This window comes from Ostrinia nubilalis, chromosome 7 (assembly GCF_963855985.1).
Source record: "Ostrinia nubilalis chromosome 7, ilOstNubi1.1, whole genome shotgun sequence".
NCBI classification, from domain to species: domain Eukaryota; kingdom Metazoa; phylum Arthropoda; class Insecta; order Lepidoptera; family Crambidae; genus Ostrinia; species Ostrinia nubilalis.
The window spans coordinates 11,062,858-11,082,014 of record NC_087094.1 but is presented as its reverse complement, the minus strand read 5'-3'; the positions used below and the strand labels follow the sequence as shown (position 1 = coordinate 11,082,014).

Genomic DNA, 19,157 nt, shown 5'->3' with positions numbered 1-19,157 from the left:
CTAAACTAATGTTATAACTAATATTAGTTTAGTTTTAATAGTTAGTTTTTGTCATACGGTAACCCGTATGACAAAAACTCCTGAATAATTGACCCACCTAGTATTTACCGATTCAGCCAAACAACCTGAAAACCGCTTACACACAATAGTTGTTTTGCACACCTATAAAAATTGAATGGCTCGATTCTATCGCTTGGAATTTCTGTTAAAATGGCAAATTATGGCGCGTAACATGATTATCGATTACCATAAATTGCTCTTACAGATGGCTTTATTTGGAACCGATCCTATCTAACGACGATGGAGAACTAGGAGTAAAATTCCGTAAAGTGGATCAAGGCTTCAGACAGGTTACGCGTGTGTTGGAAGGAGACCCCAGACTGTCTGCGCTTTTGCAGTCGACGCGACTCCAGCCTATGCTCGATTCTATCTCAGAACAACTTCACGCCTGTCAATCAGCTCTAAATCTATACATCGATGTAAGTTTTCTAGTTAATCTAAACGCTATCAGGTTGCAGTATCTACTCTATTTTTGTTTGACCCCAAAGTTATCATATGGATAGAATATAATAATATGGATAAATATGGCCTTATGTTCGCCTTTTGTACTTTATTTTATAGTTTTAAATAATTAAGAGACCTGGATAAATAAGATTTCTATGCTGCCTAATTCAATAAAAGCACCTAAGTGCCCTAACGCACGATTCTTATATTTTTGTTTAGTTTAGGTATTATTAATTATGTCCGTGCACTAATTTTAATTGAAACCAAATTTATTTATTCTATATTTCGCAGGAAAAACGTTCCATATTCCCAAGACTATATTTCATGAGCGACGACGATTTATTAGAACTGCTTGGCCAAGCACGAGCCGGAGCCGAAGGCAGGGAAGCAGTCATGCAGACGCATCTCAAGAAGCTGTTCCCAGGCATTACGGGGGTGCGCCTAGGTCCTGGGGACTTGTCCATAACTGCACTGTGCAGTCAGTACGACGAAACGTTGCAACTGGACCACCCAGTGGATATAGACTGTCCAGTAGAGGTATAAATAAACTATTATCATTATGCGACAATAGGTAGCCGAATGGTGAAGGCGTCCGACTCGTGACCCGAGGAACGCAGGTTCGAGCCCGCCGCCACTTGACTATTGTGGTAAACCCACTCGTAACACAATCATATTATGTAGCTTACTAAGAGGAGCTAACGGTACTTATTTACTTTTAATATTTAAACGAACTGTAGACTCGCTCCTACTTGCTTCGACCTTCGTACATTTTTTACTACCTAGTTAATTCAACTATACTTTTATTTAATACATCAATACTAATTCAAGCATAAAAAGTATACAAAATTATTTTCCTGTCGATAGATTTGGCTGAAGAATCTCGAAAGTGAAATGAGGTCGTCGTTGCAAAATATGATATTAAAATGCGTAGTAACCAGTTCCTTACAAGATCAAGATCCATTTACGCTGCCGGCGCAAATTCTGTGCCTCGCTCAAAACGTCCGATTCACCGAACAGGCGGAAAGAGCGATCACTGCAAAGGAATTGCACAAATTGAAAGCCAACATCGAGAAAGAAAACTCGTATTATGCAGCTGCTGATATCGAGGATGAAAGTGAGCGTTACAAGAAACAAGCACTCATATTACAATGTGCTCATTATATGGTTGTCGTTCAAAGTCTAATAGACAGCAACGTTGTGTCGACTAGCGACTGGCTTTGGCAAAAACAGCTGAGGCAAGTTTTTTTTGTTGTTAATATGAATCACACATTTGTAATGTTTGGTAGGATAATAATAATTTGATTTAGGAGGCATTTATACAATCACACAATTTAAAAGCACTATGGCTGCTTTTCAAGATCTAGTAAAACCTTGCTCTTTAGCTACCTACATAAGCAATGCGTGAGTGTAAAAATCTATCGGTAGAGTCACTATCCTCGCTCAGTTAGCACAGGTATTGTGAAAAAGCCGTAGGTATTATGTCGAAAATGAAAATGGATTAATGAAAAATACTTTGCTTACAGGTTTTATTTATTAAATACGAAGGAAATTGTAGCTAAAATGGGCTTAGCTCAAATTTCATACTCCTATGAATACCTAGGAGTTCATACTGGACAGTTTGTCAGAACAGAGCTAGCTGATGAATGTTTCCTTATATTGACTCAGGTATGCATTCACTTACTCAAAAGTGTTATTGATTAATTTAAGAGATTATTGTTGTGATTTACAAACTTTTGACGTTTCAGTCTCTACATCTGGGTCTAGTGGGTAATCCATTTGGCCCAGCCGGTACTGGTAAAACGGAATCCGTAAAAGCTTTAGGAGGTTTGGTCGGCCGATTAGTATTGGTCTTCAACTGTGACGAGGTGAGGACCTACTTATATTTTTACCAATCGTGATTTCATGCGAACATTTTTAGATTTGTTTAAAAACAATGATCGATGGCAACCAATAAACATTTATAATTTAGGCATAAAGTTTGTAAGCGTAAAATATAGTAGATTGTGATTACATATTTATGACTTAAATACGAAGTAGATAATCTTTCCACACCTTGAATCATTCACGTCAACGTTACATTCGATTTTAGTAGCTATTTTTTGCGTATTCTCCAGGCAATGGACGCGGAGTGCATGGGTCGCCTGCTAACTGGTCTGGCGCTGAGCGGCGCATGGGGCTGCTTCGACGAGTTCAACCGGCTGTCGGCCGCCGCGCTGGCCGGCGTGGCGCACCAACTCGCCGCGTTGTTGCCGGCCGTGGCGCACTCCGCAAGGAGCGGCGATAGGACCGCCACGCTCAATGGGAAACAGGTGTGGCATTAGACTAGTGTTAAAGACAGCGTGGGGCTGCTCGACGAGTTCAACCGGCTGTCGGCCGCCGCGCTGGCCGGCGTGGCGCACCAGCTGGCCGCATTGTTGCCGGCCGTGGCGCACTCTGCAAGGAGCGGTGATAGGACCAGGACCGCCACGCTCAACGGGAAGCAGGTGCAGCACTAGAGTAGTGTTAGAGAGAGCGTGGGGCTGCTTCGACGAGTTCAACCGGCTGTCGGCCGCCGCGCTGGCTGGCGTGGCGCACCAACTCGCCGCGTTGTTGCCGGCCGTGGCGCACTCCGCAAGGAGCGGCGATAGGACCGCCACGCTCAATGGGAAACAGGTGTGGCATTAGACTAGTGTTAAAGACAGCGTGGGGCTGCTCGACGAGTTCAACCGGCTGTCGGCCGCCGCGCTGGCCGGCGTGGCGCACCAGCTGGCCGCATTGTTGCTGGCCGTGGCGCACTCTGCAAGGAGCGGTGATAGGACCAGGACCGCCACGCTCAACGGGAAGCAGGTGCAGCACTAGAGTAGTGTTAGAGAGAGCGTGGGGCTGCTTCGACGAGTTCAACCGGCTGTCGGCCGCCGCGCTGGCCGGCGTGGCGCACCAACTCGCCGCGTTGTTGCCGGCCGTGGCGCACTCCGCAAGGAGCGGCGATAGAACCGCCACGCTCAATGGGAAACAGGTGTGGCATTAAACTAGTGTTAAAGACAGCGTGGGGCTGCTCGACAAGGTCAACCGGCTGTCGGCTGCCGTGACGCACTCGGCAAGGGGCGGCGACAGGATTGCCACGCTCAATGGGTGCAGCACTAGACTAGCGCGTGGGGCTACTGCGATGAGTTCGACCGACCGTCGGCTACAGGTACCCCTTATGACTAGGAGATGTTTCCCTATCCGCAACCCGGGGACGCGTTCAATGGTAGAATTGGAGACACAAAACTGAACAAGGTAGGCCTACCCAACGGCTGTCCCAAGTCCTTCCAGCGTGGACTGACTCCGCCATTTGCCTCTGGTATAACATCACATTGACACGCTCCTTAGTCTTCCGAAAATAATCCTTTAAATGGTAAGCAGTATGTTCCTGTTCACAATCTCGCGATTTTTATAATCTTAGCCTAGACGCGACGTCCAGGGAAAAGTCGAAGAAACCCGATCGCGTGGCAGGTCACCAATGCGCTAGACCGACCAAGTGAAAGCAGCAGTGGGAGACGGCTTATGTGACTGCACCAGACAGTCTGCCAATAGAGAGAGACGGAGGGAGATCGTGCGGAGAGTTGTATCCGCCTCTACAACCGATGTGAACAACGCCTCAACGTGACCACGACCGCTCTGCCAAGAGCATAACGAATAAGAAGAAGAAGCCTAGGCGCAGAGTGCGACTTTTTGTCGGCCGATAGTTTAGTTGGGCAGTTAATCAGTATGGGCATACAGTCGTGGTCAACTAATTAGGGACGTTATATGACTAAAACACAAGACCGTCTCTCCAGTCCGAAAAAAAAATCTTCACGAGGCTTTGTAGCTTGTGCCTATTAATAACAAGTAATTTGGCTAGTATTCTAAATATTTAAAGGCCAGAAAAGAAACTAGTTAGTTAACTAGCTAGTTGCGATCAATATTTTTAAAATAAATAAATCATTGCCACCTACACATTTATTGACCTAGGGATGGACAACTAATTAGGGACACGTAACACTTTCACTGTAAATGTAAATAAATTGGAAATTATTAAAGTGTTCATTAATAAATATAGAATACAAAACAAAATCATCAAACGTATTTTTATAACCACTATGGTTGGTTTTGTTGGTTATAACCATTTGACATCGGCGCGGCATGGATGCAATCAAATCTTTACAGGTTTCTAAAGAAATTTTATTCCAAACACCATGAAATGCCACGAAAAGCTGATTTTTAGTGCCAGTACGTTGAACTGCAACTTTTTCCTTCGTTTCATACCATAAGCTCTATAGGGCTTAAGTCTGAGTTGTTTTCGGGCCAATCTAGTACCGTCACTGACTGTTGCGCTAGGAACGATTAAACAGAGTACGCGGTATGTTTTGGGTCGTTATCGTGTTGAAATGTTCATGAGACTGCCTTCTTCAGCATACGATAGCATCGTTTTCTCCAATATTTATTTGTATTGGAATTGCTCAAGTTTAACTTCAGTTCTTTTTATAGGTTACACTCTGTGTCCAGAAAAACAGCCCCAGATTTTTATATTGCCGCCTGTATGTTTCACCTGGTTCTTCGTTTATTTTGGTATCATTTCGGACTTTACAGGTCGTCGCACGTATTGTCTGTCATCGGATGAAATAAGATTTATCTTGATCTCATCAGAAAACAGCACATTTATCCATTGAGCAAAAGCCTAATGTCCATACTTTCTTGCAAACGCCAATCTTGCTTCTTTGTGTTCCATCTTCAGTAGTGGAACTTTTCGAGGAACTCTTCCTACAAGCTTTGCCTCCACCAGTCGCCTTCTGACGGTCCTCGCAGATACTCCAGCAGTCGGTTCTGGTCCAAAAATCTCGCTCTTGATCAGAACGAAACCCTTAAAGGGGTCTCTCTTTGCGAGAGTGACCATTCTGCGATCATCTTGTGGGGTTGTTTTTATTGGCCTCTTCCTTCTAGGCATACTTTCTGTGGTTTCATGATTTTGAAATAAGCCACTGCATCGTAGATTCATGTTTTTGGAACATTTCAGATGATCTGCAATTTACCGGTATGGCCATCCACACTGATAAAGATTGATTATTAACTTAGCGCATTGTTGCTTTTCTTTCAGCCCATTACCTTTAATAATTTGATGAGTTTTTAACTCGCAAGATAAGAATATCGCTTTTCAAAATGACGCCGAAATTACAAATGAACAGAATAAAAGTTATTACTTTTTATTTTTTTTAATTTAAAAGGAAAAACTTAATCGTCCCTAATTAGGTGGCCAGACCGTCCGTACCATAATTACCGATTCATGTGATTTGATTAAGATTTTTTATTAAGTTAGTAAGTTTTTTTGTTGTTATTGTATTCTGTTAAATAGAGTACTTGATAGTCAATATGTTTACAAAGTAACAGCCAGTAATATTGAATGAAGCTCACAATAATAGGATATGAACACTTAGTATTGCTTAGTATTCTATCTGTCCCTAATTAGTTGACCACGACTGTATATGGAAGTGCGCACATTGCACCGATTGATTCTTCATACAAATTAGAATCGGGCCCAACTGTCGGTCGGCCGACGAAAAATCAGTGGTCTGCGCCTAGGCTTATACGGTGATATACACAGCGTAATACGATTACATGAATCGCACTATTACAGAACTGCAACAAAATTACAGATAAAGGTGTCCCCATGGTGCGGGGTGGCGGCCACAATGAACCCGATCGGGCGCGGCTACGGCGGGCGGCGCGCGCTCCCCGCGGCGCTGGGGCGCGCGCTGCGGCCCGTGGCCATGCTGGCGCCGGCGCCGCCGCCGCTGGCCGCGCAGCTGCTGGCCGCGCGCGCCGTGCCGCACGCGCCGCGCCTCGCCGCCGACCTCGCCGGCGTGTTCACGCTCGCCAGGTAATACAGACATGAACCCGATCAGGCGCGGCTACGGCGGGCGGCGCGCGCTGCGGCTAGGGTTGCCAGATGCCCGGGAAATCCGGGATTGTCCCGGAATTTTGCGTCTTGTCCCGTGTCCAGTAATTAGACATTACCCTCCCGGATTTCCGAAAACCTAATAGTTTTGTGTCAAAATAAACTAATATGTAATAACAAATGACACGGCTGGCCTGCCTGTGAGTCCTATTATGTACGTTGTCGTACATTACTTATTTAATAAAAGTGTGTATTTGAAAATAAATGGCATTTTTCTTTTGAAATACAAATTAAATCATTTGAGAAACCAAGATATTTTTACTATGGCCAAGACCCGACACCGTTGTTGTCCTAGTAGAATTGTCCCGGATTTGGTAAGTTTCCATCTGGCAACCCTAGCTGCGGCCCGTGGCCATGCTGACGCCGGCGCCGCCGCCGCTGGCCGCGCAGCTGCTGGCCGCGCGCGCCGTGCCGCACGCGCCGCGCCTCGCCGCCGACCTCGCCGGCGTGTTCACGCTCGCCAGGTAAGGCCTCAGCCTCGAGTTTAGCGGGCAGCGGGGCGGGAGCGGCGGCGGCGCGGGAGCGGCAGGATCTTATGTGTAAAATCAAATAGACCGGTTCTCGAAAACAGCGGCGCGGCAGCGGGGCGGGAGCGGGCAGCGCACTCCTTCTTTTGCCCACAATAAATCGAGCGTTAGGAATAAATTTGAATCGAAATAAAATTGAAAGAAAGAAAGATAGAAAAAATGTTTATTCAGTATCATCGAAAATACACCGTTTATCAAATACAATTGTCGCCGTTGTTCAAACATTTCTTTTGCGAATAAAAACAAATATCTCGACAACACAACCCCGAACACAACATTTCGTCGCTAAAGCGCCGCGCGAGCTGCCCGCTTGTTTCGAGAACGGGTCTGCGTTGCCCACCCCGCTCCCGCGCCGCCGCCGCTCCCGCCCCGCTGCCCGCTAAACTCGAGGCTGAGGCCTAATAGAGACATGAACCCGATCGGGCGCGGCTACGGCGGGCGGCGCGCGCTCCCCGCGGCGCTGGGGCGCGCGCTGCGGCCCGTGGCCATGCTGGCGCCGGCGCCGCCGCCACTGGCCGCGCAGCTGCTGGCCGCGCGCGCCGTGCCGCACGCGCCGCGCCTCGCCGCCGACCTCGCCGGCGTCTTCACGCTCGCCAGGTAAGGCCTCAGCCTCGAGTTTAGCGGGCAGCGGGGCGGGAGCGGCGGCGGCGCGGGAGCGGCAGGATCTTATGCGTAAAATCAAATAGACCGGTTCTCGAAAACAGCGGCGCGGCAGCGGGGCGGGAGCGGGCAGCGGCGCTTGAGCGGGCAGCGCACTCCTTCTTTTGCCCACAATAAATCGAGCGTTAGAAATAAATTTGAATCGAAATAAAATTGTCGCCGTTGTTCAAACATTTCGTTTGCGAATAAAAACAAATATCTCGACAACACAACCCCGAACACAACATTTCGCCGCTAAAGCGCCGCGCGAGCTGCCCGCTTGTTTCGAGAACGGGTCTGCGTTGCCCGCCCCGCTCCCGCGCCGCCGCCGCTCCCGCCCCGCTGCCCGCTAAACTCGAGGCTGAGGCCTAATAGAGACATGAACCCCATCGGACGCGGCTACGGCGGGCGGCGCGCGCTGCGGCCCGTGGCCATGCTGGCGCCGGCGCCGCCGCCGCTGGCCGCGCAGCTGCTGGCCGCGCGCGCCGTGCCGCACGCGCCGCGCCTCGCCGCCGACCTCGCCGGCGTCTTCACGCTCGCCAGGTAGTAGAGACATGAACCCCATCGGGCGCGGCTACGGCGAGCGGCGCGCGCTGCGGCTGCGGCCCGTGGCCATGCTGGCGCCGGCGCCGCCGCCGCTGGCCGCGCAGCTGCTGGCCGCGCGCGCCGTGCCGCACGCGCCGCGCCTCGCCGCCGACCTCGCCGGCGTCTTCACGCTCGCCAGGTAGTAGAGACATGAACCCCATCGGGCGCGGCTACGGCGAGCGGCGCGCGCTGCGGCTGCGGCCCGTGGCCATGCTGGCGCCGGCGCCGCCGCCGCTGGCCGCGCAGCTGCTGGCCGCGCGCGCCGTGCCGCACGCGCCGCGCCTCGCCGCGACCTCGCCGGCGTGTTCACGCTCGCCAGGTAGTAGAGACATGAACCCCATCGGGCGCGGCTACGGCGGGCGGCGCGCGCTGCGGCTAGGGTTGCCAGATGCCCGGGAAATCCGGGATTGTCCCGGAATTTTGCGTCTTGTCCCGTGTCCAGTAATTAGACATTACTGTCCCGGATTTCCGAAAACCTAATAGTTTTGTGTCAAAATAAACTAATATGTAATAACAAATGACACAGCTGGCCTGCCTGTGAGTCCTATTATGTACGTTGACGTACATTACTTATTTAATAAAAGTGTGTATTTGAAAATAAATGGCATTTTTCTTTTGAAATACAAATTAAATCATTTGAGAAACCAAGATATTTTTACTATGGCCAAGACCCGACACCGTTGTTGTCCTAGTAGAATTGTCCCGGATTTGGTAAGTTTCCATCTGGCAACCCGCCTGCGGCCCGTGGCCATGCTGGCGCCGGCGCCGCCGCCGCTGGCCGCGCAGCTGCTGGCCGCGCGCGCCGTGCCGCACGCGCCGCGCCTCGCCGCCGACCTCGCCGGCGTCTTCACGCTCGCCAGGTAAGGCCTCAGCCTCGAGTTTAGCGGGCAGCGGGGCGGGAGCGGCGGCGGCGCGGGAGCGGCAGGATCTTATGCGTAAAATCAAAGGGACAATATTATTTGATCCTCTAAAAACTAATTGATCTTTTTTGTATGTGCACTTTTAAAAATAAATGATGTTTTTTATTATATTTTATCTTTATATTAATTATTGGGTCTATATTAGTTGATCTACGGATAAATTATGAATGATCTTCATTAAAGGTAGCATAATAATTATGTTTAACATACTCTTTTAATATTTGGTAAACAAAAATAATATTTGATCCTCTTTTATAGTTCTTGATCTTTAATTTTGTTAATTTGATGATTTTTATATCAAGTTTGCCTTTTAATATCGATCACCTAATAAATACATTTCGATCTATGTATAACTTAGCTTTAAAATATATTTGATCTAACAAAAAATATTATTGGTTAATATTTTTAATTAAAAAATATCTTTTAATTTACGCGGTACTTTGTGGTTGAGTGACAATCGTCCATAATTGGTTACTGAGTTGGCTTAGCGGCCAATAAGCAAGCAGAATGGTACATTGCCATGTTTGTTTAAATTACAAGCTTTGCTTAGTTTGGGACTAGAGGCGCTATGTAAAATAATTTCTTACTTCTGACATCCCTGAACCCGACATCATAATTTTTACCTATTTATTTTTTTCAAATCGCAAGGTTGATGATCTCTTAGTATACCGATCTCGACCGTGATCAGTGACCATAAAGTCATCTGTCAATGGGTCGATTAGACACGATAAAAGCACTAAACGATATTTGTTTACTTTTAGTGCGACATCGGGTCGTAAGGACCTGATAAGTTTTTTTTTTCCAAATATTTACTGTGTTTGACGAAACAATTGCAAAACAATATTTATCTTTCGTTCTACTGAAAAGACCGAATATATCTGTCACCGTAAGATTATAAACATCGTTTGATTACAATCTATCTCGTGAGATTGTAAACTGTCGAAAAATTGTAAACCGTAACATATGATTGCAATTTAACGCATTATTTTTCGCTTTATTGTAATCTATCGATGGGAAGCGGTCAAATTGTTATCTCAGGCGCTGATTGGTTGAACGTTATGTGCCCCCCGCCGCCCCGGCACTCGCCATATTTGTTTGTTATTTGGTTTGTTGTTAAATGTAAACTATGTGTTTTTGTGATTATAAATTAATTTCGTGTTAAAAATAACATATCTATGTATAGAATTAGTTATGTAAAATTATTGTGGACGTAAAAAAATCTGTGATAAACCAACGAATTAGTGCTAGTTTCCGAACATAACGTAAATTACATAAATTTTTCGTGTTTTAATATTTGTATGCGTGTGAACTTAAGTGATCTCATTGAATACTATTTGCCATGTCGGATATTGAGCCTAGTCAACAAAATGCCTCTGAAAAAACAGGTATTGTTAATCCGAACGAATTTACCATAGAGTAACAAAAATATTACAGTGCGCATAATGAAAATAGTAAAAAATTAGAATGGACAAAATTAAATCAAAGAATACAAAGTATAATAAAATTGTTAGATGAGTACAGCATAATTAAATCTCAAGGTTAGAGGACAAAATGATTGATTTTTTATAAGTTTTTTTTTATAATTTCCCAATTTCAGTTCGAGTTTGAGGACAAAATAACCGTTTTTGTGTTTAATTTTATTTTTTGTTACACGACAAAATATTTTTTATAAAAGTGTTTTTTTTATATTTCCAATTTTATTTTATGTTTAAAGACAAAATAATTGTTACCTACTAAATAATAAATAAATACTTGAAGAATTTTTGAAGTGTATTTATTTTATTTAACTATCACCTCTATTTCATTTCTAACTCTGTGGGGACAAAGAACGGCTGGTCGTGATTGGTCGCTCTTACAATAAGACCGACCAATCAGGAAGAGCTTTCGGACAGTTGACAATTTGACGCGGGACAGATTGTAATTTTACAGTTTCACTTCGATAGATTACAATATAGCGAAAAATAATGCGTTAAATTGCAATCATATGTTACGGTTCACAATTTTTCGACAGTTTACAATCTCACGAGATAGATTGTAATCGAACGATGTTTGTAATCTTACGGTGACATATCCATCCCACACCAACGCATCCAGCACCTAAGTTCAATTCGACCCGATAACGCAGAGTGAACGTGTTAAGTATGCTTTTTTAATAAAAAAAAATCTTTGAACATCAAGTGCCTTTAAATAGTTTCCATCCTTTGACTACAACTTAATAAAAATAGGTACCATAACATAGTTATTTTGAAGATTATTTGATATAGACAAAAAATAATTTATACAAATCGAATTATTTAAAAAAGTATCACAATATTGAATATTTGGTGCTCATTTCTTTTATTTTTGAGGACCAACAAGTAACGATCAGATATAATTTTTACATCTCAAATTATTTTTGCGTAGTTCAAAAGAGGTTAAAATATCGATCGATTTTATTTATTTTATGTCTCAAAGGAAGAGGATCAATCATTAAAATAGATGACCATTTAGATTTTTTTATTTGCCGTTTTTGCTAATTTAAAAAGATCATTTAAATACATGCCAAAATCAAATAGACCGGTTCTCGAAAACAGCGGCGCGGCAGCGGGGCGGGAGCGGGCAGCGGCGCTTGAGCGGGCAGCGCACTCCTTCTTTTGCCCACAATAAATCGAGCGTTAGGAATAAATTTGAATCGAAATAAAATTGTCGCCGTTGTTCAAACATTTCGTTTGCGAATAAAAACAAATATCTCGACAACACAACCCCGAACACAACATTTCGCCGCTAAAGCGCCGCGCGAGCTGCCCGCTTGTTTCGAGAACGGGTCTGCGTTGCCCGCCCCGCTCCCGCGCCGCCGCCGCTCCCGCCCCGCTGCCCGCTAAACTCGAGGCTGAGGCCTAATAGAGACATGAAGCGTGTTCACGCTCGCCAGGTAAATAAATAAATAATAATAAATATCCTTAGACATTTTACACTGCGCTTCTAGTCCCAAACTAAGCAAAGCTTGTACTATGGGTACTAGACAACGGATATAAACATACTTAAATACTTTTTTTTTTGTAAATGCATACTTATTATACATAGAAAACACCCAGTCCAATACAAACAAATATGTTCATGCACACAAATGTTTGTACTGTGCGGGAATCGAACCCGCTACCTCCGGAATAGTAGTCCGTTTCGAACCACTACACCAAACGGCCGACAAAGGTAGGTTATAAAGAATATCCAGATGTACGCCGGATGATCCATCATGTATCGAACATGGTCAGCAAGTCCACATTAGATCGTGCGCCTGAGAGCCTCGCACGATCGAACCGATCATTCGGTAATCAATTTATATAAAAAATATTTGGCACTTAGGGAAAATCACAGGATGCACGTGATAAAGGCTTTCTGTGGCAGACTGACGGGTGAAGCTGCGAGCAAAAGTTTGTGATAGAAATTAACTTAAACTATTATCGATTAGCGCTCCTGCACACGACGCCGCCACCGCGCCGCCGCCGCGCCCCTACACTGTTCATACACACCGAGTAAAGCCCGTCGCCGCGCCGCCGCCGCGCCACCACCGCGCTATCAAAGCATAATTTCGCCAGCGGCGCGGCAGCGAGCTTCACGCGGCGCGTATAAACAGTGCAAAGGCGCGGCGACGGCGCGGCGGCGGCGTCGTGTGCAGGAGCGCTTATTCTCCACCCGTAATATTACCAGTTCACTCATGTTCCCGTGTACAAAACTCGACAGGCACCTGCTAAGCGAGCAGCGGCACTACGACTGGGGGCTGCGCGCGCTGAAGGCAGCCGTGGGCAGCTGCGGCGCGGCGCTGGCGGCCCGGCGCCATGACCCGCTGCCCGCGCAGCGCCAGGCCATGCGGCGCCTGCTCACGCTCAATAACGTGTCCAAGCTCACGCAGGAAGACGCTGAGAGGTAGGCTTCTATGTAAACACTCGACAGGCGCCTGTTAAGCTAGCAGCGTCACTACGACTAGGCGGCGGTCGGCAGCTGCGGCGCGGCGCTGGCGGCCCGGCGCCGCGACCCGCTGCCCGCGCAGCGCCAGGCCATGCGGCGCCTGCTCACACTCAATAACGTGTCCAAGCTCACGCAGGAAGACGCTGAGAGGTAGGCTTCTATGTAAACACTCGGCAGGCGCCTGTTAAGCTAGCAGCGTCACTACGACTAGGCAGCGGTCGGCAGCTGCGGCGCGGCGCCAGGCCATGCGGCGCCTGCTCACACTCAATAACGTGTCTAAACTCACGCAGGAAGACGCCGAGAGGTAGGCTTCTATGTAAACACTCGACAGGCGCCTGTTAAGCTAGCAGCGTCACTACGACTAGGCAGCGGTCGGCAGCTGCGGCGCGGCGCTGGCGGCCCGGCGCCGCGACCCGCTGCCCGCGCAGCGCCAAGTCATGCGGCGCCTGCTCACACTCAACAACGTGTCTAAGCTCACGCAAGAAGACGCTGAGAGGTAGGCTTCTATGTAAACACTCGACAGGCGCCTGTTAAGCTAGCAGCGCCTCTACGACTAGGCGGCGGTCGGCCGCTGCGGCCCGGCGCCGCGACCCGCTGCCCGCGCAGCGCCAGGCCATGCGGCGCCTGCTCACGCTCAATAACGTGTCCAAGCTCACGCAAGAAGACGCTGAGAGGTAGGCTTCTATGTAAACACTCGACAGGCGCCTGTTAAGCTAGCAGCGTCACTACGACTAGGCGGTGGTCGGCAGCTACGGCACGGCGCTGCTTCCCGCTGCCCGCGCAGCGCCAGGCCATGCGGCGCCTGCTCACGCTCAATAACGTGTCCAAGCTCACGCAGGAAGACGCTGAGAGGTAGGCTTCTATGTAAACACTCGGCAGGCGCCTGTTAAGCTAGCAGCGTCACTATGACTAGGCGGCGGTCGGCCGCTGCGGCCCGGCGCCGCGACCCGCTGCCCGCGCAGCGCCAGGCCATGCGGCGCCTGCTCACACTCAATAACGTGTCTAAGCTCACGCAAGAAGACGCTGAGAGGTAGGCTTCTATGTAAACACTCGACAGGCGCCTGTTAAGCTAGCAGCGTCACTATGACTAGGCGGCGGTCGGCCGCTGCGGCCCGGCGCCGCGACCCGCTGCCCGCGCAGCGCCAGGCCATGCGGCGCCTGCTCACACTCAATAACGTGTCTAAGCTCACGCAAGAAGACGCTGAGAGGTAGGCTTCTATGTAAACACTCGACAGGCGCCTGTTAAGCTAGCAGCGTCACTATGACTAGGCGGCGGTCGGCCGCTGCGGCCCGGCGCCGCGACCCGCTGCCCGCGCAGCGCCAGGCCATGCGGCGCCTGCTCACGCTCAATAACGTGTCCAAGCTCACGCAGGAAGACGCTGAGAGGTAGGCTTCTATGTAAACACTCGGCAGGCGCCTGTTAAGCTAGCAGCGTCACTATGACTAGGCGGCGGTCGGCCGCTGCGGCCCGGCGCCGCGACCCGCTGCCCGCGCAGCGCCAGGCCATGCGGCGCCTGCTCACACTCAATAACGTGTCTAAGCTCACGCAAGAAGACGCTGAGAGGTAGGCTTCTATGTAAACACTCGACAGGCGCCTGTTAAGCTAGCAGCGTCACTATGACTAGGCGGCGGTCGGCCGCTGCGGCCCGGCGCCGCGACCCGCTGCCCGCGCAGCGCCAGGCCATGCGGCGCCTGCTCACACTCAATAACGTGTCTAAGCTCACGCAAGAAGACGCTGAGAGGTAGGCTTCTATGTAAACACTCGACAGGCGCCTGTTAAGCTAGCAGCGTCACTATGACTAGGCGGCGGTCGGCCGCTGCGGCCCGGCGCCGCGACCCGCTGCCCGCGCAGCGCCAGGCCATGCGGCGCCTGCTCACGCTCAATAACGTGTCCAAGCTCACGCAGGACGACGCCGAGAGGTAGGCTTCGCGAAACAGAATAACGCTACTTCTGTGAGATTCTGTAACATAATGCCAAAATCTTTATCGAACTGAACGATAGTGCTACGTTCTATCTCCTCGCTATAGCGTTGAGTTGTGCTGTACCGCGATGGTAGCTTTCGGCGCTAGCAGTGTGCAGTGTTTGTCGTTTCGAAATTTAAACACAAAAGTACACAGAAGTGATATCATATTGTATTACTTTAACTGTATGAACGATACATGTAGACACCGGAATATTTAATAACTTTTTAAAATTTCCTAGATTTGAAGACATCCTATCGCTGGTTTTCGCTGACGTTCCGAAAGAAGAACAAAATGAAGATCCCATTTGCAGCGCCCTTGAAACTTCATTTGAAACTTTGCATTTGATCAACAACAAATCACAGGTATGCATCCTATTTTTAATTATTTTATGTGTGATATTATGATTATGGAGAAGCGTAGTAACATTTATTTATTCATGCTTTCAGATTCAAAAATGTACAGAAATATACGAACAACTGCAACAAAGAATGGGGGTTGTAATCGTCGGTCCTCCCGGCTCAGGAAAAACCACGATTAGGCGTCTACTCAAATCGGTATGTAGTTATGTTGTACATACTAAACTTTGCACAAAAACCTCTAACACTGTAATATGTGATTAATTTTGTTATTAGGCACTTACAAGTCAAGGCAAAAACATAGTGGAGTACGTGATTTGCCCGAAAGCAATGAGTCGCAACTCCCTGCTAGGCCACATCGACCACGACACCCGCCAGTGGACCGATGGCGTCATATCCTCCACTGCTCTTGAAGTCTCTAACCAGCCTTCAGGTACAGTGAAGTTATCACAATACATTTCATTAGCTTTAAGATATCTACAGCTGAACATAGGCTGCTTTTATATTGTATGCAAAACAACGACTGATAAACTTTGACAGGCATATTATGTCTCACTACTTTAACATTAAAGCAATACAGATATTATGCTACACTCACGAGGCCAGACGACATTTCTCCTTAGTCTTTAGTTATTCCTTTCCTTAGCCTCTTACAGTATCCATAGAAAGAGGGCGCCAAATCCTCCATTTGCTTCTAGTCTGGTCGTGTTCTTGCTGTGGAGAGTAGAGACTAAATAGGTCATTTAGATAATGATGATTTGGCAAAAATTTATCAGATATTTGGTCATGGGTGGTATGCGACGGGGACATCGACCCCGAGTGGATAGAAGCACTGAATTCCGTGCTAGATGACAACCGTCTGCTGACCCTGCCGTCCGGCTGGCGCATACAATTCGGCTCCAACGTCAACTTCATATTCGAGACGCACAGTTTGGAGCATGCTTCGCCGGCGACCGTGTCGCGAATGGGGATCATATTGTTGAAGTAAGTGCAGAGTCTAAACAACAATATAGGATGTCCTATAAGACGTGGCAAAAAGAAGATTTATCTATCATATCACTTTCATTGATAATCTCAAACAATGAGAAGCAACTCTGAAATTACGAAAAAGCACAGAGCATAAAACATACGGCGTTCTACGGTGTCTTTTTTGATAACATTTTTACATGTCATCTCATATCCATCCACTCTTTATGTTTCAACTATTTATTTCAGTGAAGAAAGCAGTTGCGCTCAAGAAGTACTGGATAATTGGATGCGCAAGATTGAACTTGAGAATGACGCATCAAAAGTGGGAGCGCCTCTTCTCCAACGAGCTATCAAGAAATGTTTGGAATGGTTCCGCGCTAATCAATCTAATGTTCTTGTTAAAAGTTACGATTTCTCTTTGGTTAGTAATAGTGTTATATTGTTATTTAAATGTAATCAAAGTAAATATAATTCTCTCATGATTTGTTATCTGTTTATTGACATTTCTAACCAACATCTAACTAACAATTTTACTAATGAGTTTATCGATTGTCTGTTATAGGTAAAACAAATAATAACTCAGTTCGAATACATTACCCAAAATATGGGACCGAATATTAATTCCAGCATTCCAGAAGACATTGCGTATTTTGCGATCGAAAGAAGTGTGATGGGCATAATTAAAGAAAACTCTATCGATAGTTTTCATCAAGAGGTTTGTAGAACTTTAAATAGACCAACGTGGCTGTAGTTATTCTGAACAATGTTCTTGTACTATGCTAATTAGACATCTTTAGTAGCAAAAAAGCGTTTTTATAACTTTCCTGACAGCTTTCAGATACATTAGGCACCCCGCCCACTAGTGCAGTGTCTCCGGAGGAGTGGGTATCAGAAAATTTGTATCTATCGAGGCGGCTGGCGGACCGCGAGCCGGCAGTGCGAGCCTGTGCGCTGTCGCAAGATTCCCATCTACTACTCATAGGCCCTGATGCCTCAGCTAAGAGGTAACCTTCGTGCTTTGTTTTTAATTTTATAAACCACTAGCTTTTCGCCCGCGGTTCGCCCGCGTGGAATTTTGTCTGTCACAGAAAAACATCATCGCGCGCGTCCCTGTTTCAAAAACCGGGATATAAACTATCCTATGTCCTTTCCCGGGACAGTGGTTTAGGCGTGAAAGCAAGACAGACAGACAGAGTTACTTTCGCATTTATAATATTAGTATAGATTTTTGGCTCAAGATTTGATAGAATCTAGAATCTGATTGTATTTTTGTTGTTTTTTGTTTCAGTGCACTAATCGAATATGTAGTAAAAGAAACGAACCTCACTGCGATAACAATTGACTGTACACCATTACTAGAGCCAGGGGACATTATTGCTGAATTGAAAAGGGTAAATCTTATTTCGTCACTTTATCACATGGTCACATTTAGTAGTTTAGACTTTTCAGATACCAACGATACATTTTTAACTGAAAATCGATCGAAATCGTATTTCCTATTTAAATGATCTATGATACTTTTTTGCAGAATAATGCGGTTCGTTCGGGTGGTGGTTACGGCGGGGGCGATTCTGGTGGTGGTCGATTGGCGCTGGTGGTGCGTTCGCTAGACCGCGCATCCAGCGATTCATGGCGCTGCAGTGCTGTGCACCAGTTCCTATTGCAGGTAATGGTCATGAGCTATTTTATTTAAATAAAACGACAGTTAATGTATTTCAAAATACATAAAAAGTTTACTCTTCAGACCCAAGTTTTAATTTGGTATAATATTTAATTGCAGGCATAATTCATTTCTCAGTGTAGATTCATGCTTGAGCGTCATATTGTAACCACGGACATATTATTATATGATATTTGCTGGTGACGCCTTTCATATTGACTGAAACGAGTCAATCTCTCCTCGTAATGTGTCACGGCTTAACAGTACGTGTCAGTTGAGCTCAAAAAGAATGAGCTTATTTTTAAGGCTCCTTAAGAGCAACACATTAAAAATTTAAGTACTTTAAGCGTAAACAAATAAGGTCGTTTTTGGTGCGCAGTTAATCCAACATGGTGGGTTCTGGAGCCGCGGCGGCGACGAAGGCGGTGCGACATGGTGCCGTGTGGCGCGCCTTCAACTGCTGGCCACTGCCGCAGCACCGCCTAACTCGCCTCGCCTTGCCGCTGCGCTCGCGCACGTCGCAGTACCGTGAGTCTTTATTAGAATCTTATCTTCTTCTATACAGTGTGAGTCACGTTAAAGTGTACATATGAAAATAGATGAAACTAGACCTATTTTTATCGACAAAAAAGAGGTCAAAAAATTTTTGAGATTTTTTTTTCTTCCAATTACTTATTGTAAAGAAAACGTAATAACTTTTAAACTAAGCGGTATATCCTGATAAAATAAAAACAGTAATAATGTTAAATAACAGGCAATACTAAAAAAATACATAAAATACACAAAAAAGGCCAACAAATAATAAAAAATGATACTTTTTGAAAAAAATCTGCTTTAAAATTCGTGTTTTTTTGGTTATTTGATAAATTTCTCCAAAAAATGCCCCTATAATAGGTGGTTTTTATTACTTTGTATTATTCTCTATCGTATTATCTTTGTAAAACCAAAAATCGCATGTCTCTATCCCTATTACAACATTTGCTATGATCGTTTGAACAAAGGCCTGCCACAACATTTTTCTCCGCTACAGTTAGAGACAATTTTAATTTTAACTAAAATGCTTATTTTACTTTGAAATCTTTTGTTTTTATTTGAAATCTAACTTTTCTTTATCAAAATAACAAATCTAGAGCC

The 19,157-nt window shown here is 46.4% G+C and overlaps 2 protein-coding genes across 2 annotated transcripts in view; both read left to right on the top strand.

Annotated features, from left to right (window-relative positions):
- Positions 1–3,342, top strand: part of LOC135073495 (cytoplasmic dynein 2 heavy chain 1-like) — a 41,897-nt gene extending 38,555 nt beyond the window's left edge. Inside the window, exons 37-44 of the mRNA XM_063967680.1 lie at positions 266–479; positions 796–1,041; positions 1,369–1,739; positions 2,028–2,169; positions 2,250–2,369; positions 2,619–2,771; positions 2,826–2,987; positions 3,169–3,342. Of these exons, the coding sequence (XP_063823750.1) occupies positions 266–479; positions 796–1,041; positions 1,369–1,739; positions 2,028–2,169; positions 2,250–2,369; positions 2,619–2,771; positions 2,826–2,987; positions 3,169–3,342 (1,582 nt within the window). The remainder of the gene's footprint in view (positions 1–265; positions 480–795; positions 1,042–1,368; positions 1,740–2,027; positions 2,170–2,249; positions 2,370–2,618; positions 2,772–2,825; positions 2,988–3,168) is intronic.
- A 10,992-nt stretch (positions 3,343–14,334) lies between these two features.
- LOC135073494 (cytoplasmic dynein 2 heavy chain 1-like) overlaps positions 14,335–19,157 on the top strand; it is a 38,409-nt gene continuing 33,586 nt past the window's right edge. Inside the window, exons 1-11 of the mRNA XM_063967679.1 lie at positions 14,335–14,459; positions 15,277–15,400; positions 15,485–15,592; positions 15,671–15,827; positions 16,171–16,378; positions 16,610–16,784; positions 16,926–17,078; positions 17,195–17,367; positions 17,652–17,754; positions 17,892–18,029; positions 18,403–18,551. Coding sequence (XP_063823749.1) covers positions 14,335–14,459; positions 15,277–15,400; positions 15,485–15,592; positions 15,671–15,827; positions 16,171–16,378; positions 16,610–16,784; positions 16,926–17,078; positions 17,195–17,367; positions 17,652–17,754; positions 17,892–18,029; positions 18,403–18,551 — 1,613 coding nt within the window. The remainder of the gene's footprint in view (positions 14,460–15,276; positions 15,401–15,484; positions 15,593–15,670; positions 15,828–16,170; positions 16,379–16,609; positions 16,785–16,925; positions 17,079–17,194; positions 17,368–17,651; positions 17,755–17,891; positions 18,030–18,402; positions 18,552–19,157) is intronic.